This window comes from Quercus suber, unplaced genomic scaffold (assembly GCF_002906115.3).
Source record: "Quercus suber isolate HL8 unplaced genomic scaffold, Cork oak 2.0 scaffold_17, whole genome shotgun sequence".
In the NCBI taxonomy this organism is placed as follows: Eukaryota; Viridiplantae; Streptophyta; class Magnoliopsida; order Fagales; family Fagaceae; genus Quercus; species Quercus suber.
The window spans coordinates 1,003,131-1,015,454 of record NW_027069482.1 but is presented as its reverse complement, the minus strand read 5'-3'; the positions used below and the strand labels follow the sequence as shown (position 1 = coordinate 1,015,454).

The window sequence follows — 12,324 nt, the reverse complement described above, 5'->3', positions numbered from 1 at the left end:
TATTTATAAAGTGTTTTTTTTTTTTAAATGTCCTTTAAGCCAAAAAGGAAAAAGAAAAGAGAGTTTATTTTTAAAATTGGTCAATGTCCGAGGTTTGTAAGAAAATAAAAATCCCAATCACATTTTTTTTTTGTCCTGAGGTAAGCATTTGAATTAATTTGTTAGTAGAGGACGTACTACTGGAGTGGATAATGTATAAAAGCATTGTGAAACGTGACACAACACCTAATACGTTTACCACCCATTTATTTCGAGATACCAAAACAAAAAGAGAAAATACAGGAGGTCCACAATATTTTTGCTATACCAAATTTTAGCCTCTTAAGCCGTTACTTATACTGTTATTAACAAATAATAGAGAAATTTAGTAATGTTTCAGATTAAAGTCTTTGATGGTTATATAAGAGACTTAGAATTTAATTTTCGTTTACACTAAAAACTGATTGGTGTCTTGATCTGATGATAAAGAGTTATCATCAAAAGCGGATGCCATAGGTTAAAATTCTCTCAAAAAAAATAAAGTCAATAATGATTTGTCACCTAAGATTTGTTATAAAAATATTTCGAACATAGCATTTTTACACTTCAATTTGCAAGTCCGACCAAAAAATAGTGTTGATTAGAATAATTTGCAGTCGCACAGGTCAGTAAAAGTTAGTAAGTTATGAAATTAGATAGGGAGGGGTGATTAGAATAATTCTTTTAAAAAAGGAAATTTCCATCCAACGGTCCAAAATCCAATCCAAAGTGGACCCCCCCTCAAAGTGGTGAAAAAAATCCAAAGGCGGATCTGAAACCCCGAATTTAACTCAAATTCACAATACCCGCGGAATCCGAGCCAAGCTTCGCTGGATTCTCCTTTTAAAGCGCTCCCAATAAAAAAAAAAAAAAAAAAAAAATTTAAAATTAGCCATACTAGACCACATCACCAAGTCCAAGACACAACCAAAATATAATAAATAAAATCTTATTTTATAAATCTACTGAGCACTGGTATTTACATCAGATATTTTTAATTTTTTTCTCGTGCGAGTTTATTTTTTTTTTTCTTTCTTCGAAACCTCACTCTCTATCTCTCTCTCACACACACAAAAAAAAAAAAAAAGAAAAGAAAAAGAAAAAAAAACCCTAATTTTGTTTCAATCTTTGAGAATCGGAAATTTTCTTCAATTTCTGACTCTCTGTCTTCGAAGTTATTTTTTTGGGGTTTTAGGGTTTTCAATGGTGTGAAATTGACGGTTAATTAGTGAGATTTGAAAGGATCTAGGGTTACGAAGAGACTAGCAATGGCTTCCTCGGACGGAGAGCTCGAAGAGCAGCTTCTTCAAGCTGGGAATAAGCTTGTCGACCCTCCTTCTTCTGTCGACGAACTCCTCTCTCTTCTCGATGTAAAAGCCCTAATCTTTTGTTCAAACTTCGTTACCTCTCTAGGTTTTTTTATTTTTTATTTTTAAAATTTTTAAATTGTTGTTTGTTTCATGTTTTCTATTTCGTGGATGTGATTTTTAGTCTATTTGCTGAAATGGGTTTGTCATATTGAGGGCTCTGGTGGTTTTTGTGATCTGTGTTGCATGCTTTGCTCGTGTTTGTTTTTTTTTGTTTTTTGTTTTCTTCTTTCTTGTTTGTTTTATACTATTAGGATTACTTCATGGTTTCATTGTATTACATACTTGAATTACACATGAATTGGTTGGAATTTGAAATCTGCCAATGCAGCTTGACCAATTGTTAATGCTAAGCTGTTGTGTTTTTGTGTGGCTGTTACGTCCATGCTCGACAATCCATTGAATGAGGAATTGTATTTAATCTTAGCATATGTTTTCATTATACTAGGTAAGTGTGTGGCTGTTTTTTGTGTAGAGTGAGTCTGCGCGCGCATTTTGTAAGTTATATATGCAGATATGCGCGCCTCTTTTTGGTAGCTGTGGGGAAATTATTTGTATTTGACATTAAACACATTACCATGTTAGTATTAAGTTCAGGGGATTGTTGTGAATGAGCTATAATTTAGATTGGTTTATGTTTTTCATATAGTTAAGGAAACACAAATGAATTCGGTTATCAGTATTGATTGAAAAGATTTTTTTAAAACTGGTAGTATTATTATTATTTTTTTTGGCAATACAACTAATAAAATCAAATTGGGTACTGATAAAAATTTTGAGCTCATTAAAGTTCATTGTTGCTGTTATAACTTGAGAGAGAGGACGTTTCAATTGGAACTCTGCATTCCCTCCTGGTTTTGCACCGAAAATTTGGAAAGAAAATAATGGAAAGGGAGTAATAGATTTTTATTTATTTATTTATAAACTTCGCCAAAGAAGGGACTTGGATAAGCATGACATTTTAATAACTGAACTTTTTTTTCTTTCCATTTCTACCAGTTTTTTTTTGGTCAAATCACGGTTGTAAACATGAGTTAACACATTTCATCTTCCTGCTTTAATATTTTATTTTCTAAAAATCAACGATATATACAGGGGTTATTTATTTTCCTTTTAATATCTTCAGTGTTGTTTGTGCGCTTGTAGAAACGTCAAATTCTCCATATCCTGGTTTTTATTGCAGTATAATCAAATATTTGAAGGGCCTTTTTTTTATGTGTATGTAAAACTAATATTATAGTATTTCTTTCCTTAGTTGAAAGTGGCAAATCCCTATTTTTGGTCATTACATTCGGTTTATGTTTGGGGCATAAAAGGCAATCATCAATGCCTGTATTATATCGGATATGTTCCAAGCGGGCCCAACAATGCATTCCTTAACTATCACACCACGACTCACATAAGTTCAATTTCCAAAACTTGGAGTGTCTGACCCACGAAGGTGTGGGCTGGTCGGTCAAGGTAGTGTACAAATCCCACTCCAACTTGGGTGCCCTGGTTCAATCACCCACAATACACCCTCACTTACCCAATACTTGTGGTTTGCAGGCGGTTGCAGGTATCCGGGGTTTACAGTCTACTCTCCAGTAGTGGGTCCTAGGGGTCCTGCCTTTTCAAAAACCACCTTGTAAAAAAAATAAAATTGGAGTGTCTGCAATTTGACATGTTTTAAAACTTTTCTTCTCCTTTCCAACTCTGTAATGAGTTTGGTAGATGTGCATTTTCAATATCTACCTTAACAATGTTAAACAAACATGCTTCATTATAACTAAGCTTTGGATAATTCACGAATATTCAAGCACCAGCTCTTGATGTGGATTTGTATAAAACTATTGTAAAAAATCATGATTTTTTTTTTTAATGTTGAAAACTATGTTAGGAAAGAAATTTATGAGGACTTTTTGGAAAAATTTGAGAATTAGATAATTACTGAACCAGTTTGTTGGGAGAAAGGGATTTGTTGATTATGCAATGCCTTTTCCATATTTTTGCTTGATTTATATAATGCTATGGTGAGTACCAATAAGAAAAAAATGATAATGCTTTTGTGAGACTTTTATTTTTAGATAACGTAGGGGAACCGTTCTAAATAGGAGCCCTTTGGACTTGCCTTTAGCCAATAACCTATGGGCAACTGATCCCATTTGCCAAAACCATGCAGGGGCATTCACCCTTGATGGGCTAAGCAATTTATGTTCATGCCCAGGAGTAGCTTTAGTGAGATATTTGAAGTTAAAAAATTAGTTTTATTTTTTGGGTCAAATTATTTGATTTACTAGAGCTGTTGTTTTTGTTTACTACTAGTCTCAATTTTTAAGTTGAGTTTGTTTAACATATAAGTCTCTTCTGTTTTTGTTCTTTTTTTTTTTTTTTTTCTTTTTAGCTGAGTAATACTTAGAATTTTATTCCACAAAAGTGGGGCGGGATGGTATCCCTCTCCATCTACATGTTCCTCCAATAAATGAGCAGGATGTTCTGAGATGGGGATAGCTCCCTATCACAAGAAATAGCCCACCTGTTACAGGATGTCTGTTAATGCTAAAGCATCTTCTTTTGCAAATATTTCTATATGATTGTGCAATTGTTGAGCTGTGAAAATTTTTGAGTGTCAATTTTATACAACGTCCACTAGGCCAGGGTTAGGCTTAAGTTGTTATCTTGATATTTTTAATTGTGAGAGGTTGAAAGTAGCAAAAGTTGCTACCTTACTTGTTTTGATGGTGGTTGCATTAGCATAATCTTGTTTTTTCTTTGTCCCTTGTGATTTTAGCGAGTAGAGAATTGTCTATCAAAAGTGGAACAATCTCCTACCAAATCAATGCAGAGCGCACTTTCTCCATCACTGAAAGCATTAGTTGCTGATCAACTCTTTAGGCATTCAAATGTTGATGTGAAGGTTGCGGTTGCCTCTTGCATAAGTGAGATAACAAGGATAACTGCACCTGATGCTCCTTATGATGATGATCAAATGAAGGTACCTTAAACCTGTTGGTCTGGACGTTGTAAGGGAACTCATAAGTCAAGTGGCTGTCTTTATTCCTAAAATTATTCATCAAATATTTATTATTATTTGTCCGTTTAATGTTATGCAGGAGGTCTTTCAATTGATTGTATCTTCATTTGAAAATCTATCTGACAAGTCCAGTCGGTCATATACAAAGCGGACCTCGATTCTTGAAACTGTTGCTAAGGTCAGGTCATGTGTGGTAATGTTGGACCTTGAATGTGATGCGCTGATCCTTGAGATGTTCCAGAATTTCCTCAAGTCAATAAGGTATGAACTATTATTTTCCACTTGTGTCGCTCTGTCTCAAGGATGTCTTCTCATTGATAGATCTCTGTAGTATGTTTTTTTCCTTGTGTAGTCCAAGTATCTTTTCAATACCTCTGGATTTGTGAAATGGTACATGTACATTACTGATGCTCTGGACACAAGTTATTCAAAATTGGTAACAGCTCTAAGTGAGAGTGTAATTCTTTATTTTATTTTATAAATAAGTGAGTGTAGTTCTTAACCTTATTGTAAGGCATTATTATCTTTCAAAAATGAATGGCTTCTTAAATGGTCCCATTGGATACTAACCAACAACCTTATGCCTGTGTTTTGTGGTTTGATTATTGAAAACTTGAAATTACACTTGCATTCTCTTGAAGGACATATTAGTTCCTGTGACAAATATGCTAATGGCCTAAACTGTCATTTGGTAATTTGTGGCTGAAGCCCGTGAGAACTATTTTTCCACTAAAGGTTTGCGAGCTTGACAAGATAATTTTTTGAATTGTTAGGGATTCCAGGGATTGTTTTAGCTATTGTATTAAAGTGGAAGTGAAAGTTAGTAGTGCTTTTTTTAAATTTAAAAATATTTTACTTTGTTAAAAGGAACCAAAGAAAAATGAAAAGGCATAATGCAAATGCTGTTGAGATTGATGATTTAGTTCAGTTAGAGAAGAATAACATACCTGGTTAAAAAATAAATACATAACTAACAAAACTTGAGAAAAAGATGGAAATTTGAGAAAGAATGTGGTTAAGGTGTTGTACTCAGATTTAACACTTATAATATAGTGTTGTTGATATGAAGTGGTTGAGATTTAAGCTTTTTTTTCCTGCCTTATGTACAATTCATAATGCGTTCATTTAGTTATGCCAATTAGCTATAGCTCCACTGGCACCTCAGCCTCCCATAATAATGGGATGTCGGGTGAGGTTGTGGGCTCCAAACTCATTGCATTAATGTGTAACTTAGCAAGAAAAAGAAAAGCATTCATTTAGCTATTTTTGTCCTTTAGATTGGGATGGAATTTTTGGGAATATAAAAGATTTACATTGTGAAATGGCTTTAACATGGCAATTCTATTGCATGACTTGAAGTTAAACTTACTTTTATGAGTTTATGTACTTTTCTGAGTTTTTGCTTCTCCGTGTTTCTTCCTCCTTAGGATGTTTTTTGTTATTTTGAGAGCTTCAAAGTTATTAATTTTTGATTGAGAGGTGTCTGCATCAACTTCATGTGCTTCTCCTTTTCAAACTGTCAACCCCATCTTTTTTGCAGATTGGGTGATTTAGTATTTTCCAGTTTGAGTTTCCTGTTTCAAATATCTATTGTTGTTTCATTTGATAAGTTGTTGCTACTGCCCATAAAAGCCTTGTGGTATAATTCTTCAAATTTGTAATAAATTTGTGATGTTTCATCTTGTTTTGTCAGGGACTATCACCCAGAGAATGTGTTTTCATCTATGGAGACAATTATGAACCTTGTTTTAGAAGAAAGTGAAGATATTTCTCTAGAGCTACTCACTCCCATCTTAACTAATGTCAAAACAGATAATGAGGTTATAGATACACTCAACTGACAATATGCTTCTCCCTTTCTCAATTATATCAATTTGGTGACATCCTCGCTTTGCAGGAAGTTCTACCTGTTGCTCGGAAGTTGGCGGAGAGAGTGCTTGAAAGCTCTGGTACCAAGCTTAAGCCTTACCTGATTCAAGCAGTGCAGACCTTGGGAATATCTTTTGATGATTATAGTAAAGTTGTTGCTTCAATATGCCAAGAGACTTCTGGTGATGTTGAACAGAATGAAGACCGTGGAGCTGGCATTGATATGGTAATCTTGTCATTAGTGTCAAGATAGATAAATTTACAATTTTTGCTTTCTTTCATGACTGAAAAAACTTGTTGATTTGGTGCTTTCTATAGCCATCAATGTCCCTGCACCAGTTGTGTCCCCTCCTTTGCCTCATGGCATTTCACCTAAATCTGGTTACTGCTCTATGACAACACTGTTGCCATTATACCATCTTTCTGTCACTTTGTCCACCAATCATCTTCTCTTCTCCTGGAAACTATGTTCCTTATGGCCAGTTTGGATTGAGGGGGAGTAGAGTAGAAACTCCATCCAAACTGTGGCCGTTAATTATTAAAAAATGAACAAATTTGGTTGCTTATGAAATATTTCCTTATACAATAGTATGCTATTTTTGGATTGCCTTGCTAGTTTAATGAGATCCTGTATCTATTGTTTACAAGTTTCATGTGGTGATTTCTTACTTTCAAACTGGCTATGTTGTCTTTGGTTGTTGTTAACCATAGTTTACTGGTGTTATAATTTGCCTGTGTGCTGTGACCTTAATCATGATGAGTAAATTTGTGTGTTTATATGGTACAGGCTGATGAGAGCAAGTCAGTGGGTGCATCTTTGGATGAGGCAGCTAAGGTGTGTTATTTGTTCTTCCACTTCTTTTATATTTTGCTTTGATTTTTTTACTCTTATCTTTGATTTATAATTATCCTGCTTCCAAGTAAAATATTTGAACCTGAGGTGGTCATTTACATTAATGTTCTATTGATCAGGAGGATAAAGAGAAAACAACGGTATTGGGTTCTTCTGAGCAAGTTGATCTTGCCGTTGAGAGATCTCCCAAATCATTAATGAGCAATGGTGTTGCACAGATGGCGGAAGATGACTCTAAGATAGATTCAAATTCCCAAAAGAAGCCAGAGCATGATCATCATACCGATCAATCCATAAGTATAAATACATCAAGCAATGCTGGACCAGATAGTTTGGACTCTGAGAAGGCAATGGATACAGAACATAAGCCTGAGCAAAGTACTCAGACAAGGGGAAAAAAATCTAATTCTTCAATGAAATCAACAGAACCTTCTGATAGTTCCCTTATTGATGATGAGTTGGAAAATAAGAAACTACCAGATCATAACAGTCAAAACAAGGATGTGCCCGGTTCACCCATTGAGGAGCCATCTGTTGAGGCTGCTGGGCCATCAGAAAATGAAAAAGAGACTTCTATTAAGCCATCCTCACCCAAGCCTTTGGAGGATGAATCTGGAAATGTTGCCCAATCACCAAGTGGGAGCCTTCCAGATGGTCATTCGAAAAAGGCTGGTGGAAGACAGAAGAAAAAAGAGAGCTTAATTAAGGATAACACACCATCTGCAGATGATGTTTCCAAAAAGGTTTCCGAAGCCACAAGTGATTCAGAAGTAAAACCAAATAGACGCTCAGCGAAAAAGGTGTCTAGTGAGATTTCCATTGAGAATAAAACTCCAATTGTGGTAGATGCTTCAAAAAAGGGCAGTGGCAGCATGAATGATTCAGAAGAAAAGCCATTGAAGCAGTCAGCTAAGAAGGTGGATGGAAGCAGTAAGATTGGTGCTGGATCGTCTTCAAAGCAGCCACAGGACAAGAAAAGGCGAGCGCGGGGAAAAGGTTTTTCTGAAAAGGATGCAACAAAATCTTCTGCTAAAGATGATGACAAAGTACTTTCTTATTGACTCTTGATTTGTGCTTTTGCTGTTGTGTAATGCTAACAATTTGTGTAGTCCTAACAATATGTTGCTATACAGGAAGTGGTGTCTTCACCGAAGTCAGTCACGAAATCAACTAAAGATGATCGTGACTTGGACACTCCCAAGTCAAATTCCAAGAGGAAGCGTACTTCAGGCAAAGAAAAAGTATGTACTAATCTTGACTCCGTAATGTCATACATGTGCACGCACATTATTTTCAGTTTCAAAATGAAATTTTAACTTGCATAATATATCAAGCTTGTCATTTGAATATATAGAATATCTTCCATAAAACTAAGTACATTGCATGCTGGTTTTTTTTTTTTTTCCTTATGAGTTGTGGAGAATATGTATGTATGTATGTATGTGTATCTGTATAATTATTATCCAAGTAGGTGCCAAGAGCCTTGTAGCTCAACTGGTTGGCATCTCTTGGTGTTTCTAATGGAGACATCCAGGGTTGGAATTCCCCCCACCCCCAACTATCGATTATCAAAACATATTATCCAAGTCAGTTGCTGTCCACTTGATGTAAGAATGATATCAATGGATCCTTGTGGACAAAAAGTTTGTATAGGTGTGTGAGTTCTTCTATTGTGATTCTTTTTCTTTTTTGTTAGTTGCTGATACATTCACTTGTTTCAATGGATGTATGGATTCATACTTGAAGAGCATTATTTTTGGTGTCTGTGGGATGTCACCATATTCTTGCACAAATATGTAGAATTTGTTGTCTTCTGCATATATTTGATTTGGTAGAATACCTTTCTGTGCATGCAACTAATCTGTCTGTTTGTAGATGTAGACTATCAAAATTATAAAATAGAGGCATTGATGGTTGATTTTGGCCTAATAAAAATGATTATGTTACAAACTTTGTGCTAATCTATCTTATGTCTAAATTAGTTTTATTATAATTTCTGTCATTGGGTTCTTTAGATTATCCTTGCAATTTTTACATTTAGGATTTTACTAGAATAATTTTTTTTGTGCTTTTTAAATCATATTCTTATTGAGTGAATAATATTTCAGGTGTCTAAATATGGTGAGAATTTAGTTGGTTCAAGGATTAAAGTTTGGTGGCCAGACGATCAGGCGTAAGTACCATTCTTATGTTCTATATATCCTCAAAAGCTGCTGCTTGAGATCTTCATTAATTGATCTTTTTGAATACTGTTTTTTTGTGAAGTTGTGATCTTAAGTTTTATCTCAATTTTCCTTTCTAAGCCCTCTCTAGATGTTTTTGTTCATTGAACTGTCAAATGCTGGGTGTGTTTTTTGGGCGTTTGTTTGTGTGTCCCTTGTCCATGTCTTTTTATGTGTCTGTTTGTCAACATCTTTTTCTTTTAAAGCTTATTTGCCTATTGCTTTCTAAAGGTTTACTTCTTCAAAGTATAACTATATGGTATATACGCTGACCAACTTTCAGCAAATCAGCCAAGTGTTCACCCAAATTCACATGAGTGGTATCTTGATAGCTGTTTGAATGGTATTGCATACAAGTTTAAACCTTGAATCTGTATAACCGCATTGTAAATCACGTTTTCCATTGCCTTTTAACTGAGCTGGAGTTCATTTGCTTTTATATTGTTCTCTTGCGTTGTTTTAACTTCAATTCGGTAATTCAGTATGGTTGTGCAATGGGAATGTTGAGCTTTCTTTTTCTTTTGTTTACTTTGTAACTTTGCAGGTTTTATGAAGGTGTTATTGATTCTTTTGATCCTGCCAGTAAGAAGCATAAGGTCAGATGCTAATTATGCAAGCCAGTTATTATCCTTTTTTTTTCTTTGTGTTGACCTTTTGGTCTCTTGCCCCTTTATATGAAAAATTGGAAGGGGTGAGGTTGTAGTATAAGACCCACAAGGTGCATGTCTAATTATCAATAAAGAAAGATGGTTGTTTTTTGCAAAATTTTATTCGATGATGACTTTTGTTTTTACTAACATTTATTGTGGTTTCTCATTCTTCTGTAGGTCTCATATAATGATGGTGATGAAGAAATATTATCTCTTAAGACAGAAAGGTTTGAGTTAATTGAAGATGACTCGGGGTCAGATGGGGTGGGTGATTATGTCCATTAATATTGTTTTGCTACTTTATACTTTCTTCTTGTGTTCTAGATTGATTCTGATGTGTTATCTTAACAGGAACAAGCAAGTGATCACCCAAGTCCTGATGCTTCCACTGAGACGTATGTTTTGCTTACTTTGCTTTTGAGATTTGACTTTTTAATCAAGAAAATTGCTGTGATGCGCATGTATCTTAAGATGTTCTGAAGTGAATTCTTCAGTGTCATCTGTACTTGCAATTAAATTTTCAGAGTCCAAAACCAATTTGATCAATTTGTTGGAGTATTTATTTACCTGTCATGGTGATTGTTATGACACCTACATTTCTGTTGTCATTCAGTCATTATTTAGTTTGGGTTAGCATGATGGATTTGCTCACAAAATTGTCATTTAGGACATTGTGTTGGTATGACTTGTTAATTCCCCTTCTGCCTGCTTTGACATTGCCCTCTCACAGGAGTTAATGAATGGCGTTATCCCTTTTCTCCCCCCACCCCCGTCCTAAATTCATTATTATGTGAATACATTAAAACTACTTTTATATATTCCTGTAAATTTATAAAACTGCAGAACTTTCTTTAAATAATTCCAATTACACTTTCCAATTCTCTGCTTTGTTTTGTTCATTACTTACCAGGCCCTTGAAGAAGAAAGCAAAAAGAAACTCCAATGAGACAACCAAGCAAGGAAAGACGGATGCCTCGCTGAAAAAGTGAGTGATCTTTAATTTAATCTGTCTTTTGGTGTTAATTCTTTAGCTGGCTTTTAAGAGTGTAGTTTACTTTCTAGGGCTGGAGGTACTTCCTCCAGCAAATCCAAAGGTACATTGGCAAAATCTGGTCGTAAATCCCATGATGGCATTAAAGTTGATAGCAAGTCCAAAGATGATTCTCGCAAGACTGTAAGTAAATCAGAGAATGTCAATAGTGGCAAATCTAAGGATCATACACCTAGAGGTGGCAGTAGTAAATCAGTTGATGCTGCTCCTAAATCAGCTGGGAAATCCAAGGGCAATGATCCCAATACACCCAAGACTGGCAAAATTAAGGATGATGATACAAGCACAGCCAGAGCTTCCACCAAGTCCAAGCAAGACATTGCAAAGACTGGAAAGTCCAAGCAGGACACGTCCAAGAGTACCTCCATTTCCAAGGGCAAAAGCCCCAAAAGTGGTGGCAAGTCTAGTGCTAATGGTACTGGCAAGGTGAAATCTGGCGGTGGTTCATCAAAGTCAAAAGAGAGTGAGGATGTGAAGGAGAACTCAACTGATTCTGCAAGGCCTGAAAGAACAAAGATGAAGTCGCCAAATTCATCAAAAGCACCAGGGAGCGACTCCAAGAGTGGGAAGAAGCGACGGAGGGGAGTTAAAAGTTGATTTGCCTGCTCATTGCTCTGAAGCTGCCTGGTCTTTTCTCCTACATTAATGTTTGAATCTTCCTATCACCATCTTAGCAGCTTTGTTTGATATCTGATCGCTGCAGTTAAGAGCAAGATTTCAAATTAGGTATTCAACATCATCTTTTGACATAATTCCTGGATTGTGACTAGTTTGTTATCCACAGGTAGTTTAGTTTATAGTCGTTTTAAGGTTCAAGTTAGTTTTGCTCTACATTCTTGTTTTAGATGAAATTTAATACTATTCGGGTGACAGCAGTAGAAAGCATTGGTTAGCTTTGTTTAAAAAAATGTTTTTATAGGTAGTGTATTAGAGATTCAACTCGCTGGCTGATTGACCGACCTCTGTTTTTGAATTTCCTAGCCTTATTTCATTCTCGAGCTCTCCAGGGGTTTAGATCTCCATTGATTATGTGGGAAATGTTTTTCTTTTCTTTTCTTTGAACGACTTAATCAAATTTTCCATGATGATGTGCAGTTTTTATTAGCAATATACTTTTAAAACATGGATCCGAACATATAGATCTAATGTTTGGAAATGATTTTTCAGAAAAGAAAACAAATTAGATAAAGGGTTTTTGCCCAGCAGGACAGAATTCAGAACCACTCCTCCCCACCGAAGAAAAAAAAAAGCACTCTTTTTTGGGCTGGAGAGATTCATTGA

General features: G+C 35.3%; 1 protein-coding gene across 2 annotated transcripts; it reads left to right on the top strand.

The window, feature by feature from the left end:
• The first annotated feature begins 1,023 nt into the window (after positions 1–1,023).
• LOC112005976 (sister chromatid cohesion protein PDS5 homolog C) lies at positions 1,024–12,034 on the top strand. Of its 2 annotated transcripts, none has more exons than XM_024038272.2 (14): positions 1,024–1,388; positions 4,156–4,359; positions 4,478–4,659; positions 6,092–6,218; positions 6,296–6,493; positions 7,055–7,102; positions 7,240–8,166; positions 8,254–8,361; positions 9,229–9,293; positions 9,887–9,938; positions 10,170–10,256; positions 10,344–10,387; positions 10,903–10,977; positions 11,043–12,034. In XM_024038272.2, exons 1-14 carry the CDS (start codon positions 1,287–1,289, stop codon positions 11,638–11,640), a joined length of 2,817 nt encoding a protein of 938 aa, XP_023894040.2. In that variant the 5' UTR covers positions 1,024–1,286; the 3' UTR covers positions 11,641–12,034. The 2 variants fall into 2 exon arrangements, with proteins under 2 accessions (XP_023894040.2, XP_023894041.2); XM_024038273.2 differs by having other exon boundaries at positions 1,030–1,388; positions 11,055–12,034.
• Positions 12,035–12,324: the final 290 nt, after the last annotated feature.

Coding starts and splice junctions, on each gene's coding strand:
- LOC112005976 (XM_024038272.2), top strand. CDS start 1,287: ATGGCTTCCTCGGACGGAGAGCTCGAAGAGCAGCTTCTTCAAGCTGGG. Junction 10,388..10,902: donor CCTGATGCTTCCACTGAGAC/GTATGTTTTGCT, acceptor ATTACTTACCAG/GCCCTTGAAGAAGAAAGCAA. Junction 10,978..11,042: donor ACGGATGCCTCGCTGAAAAA/GTGAGTGATCTT, acceptor TTAAGAGTGTAG/TTTACTTTCTAGGGCTGGAG.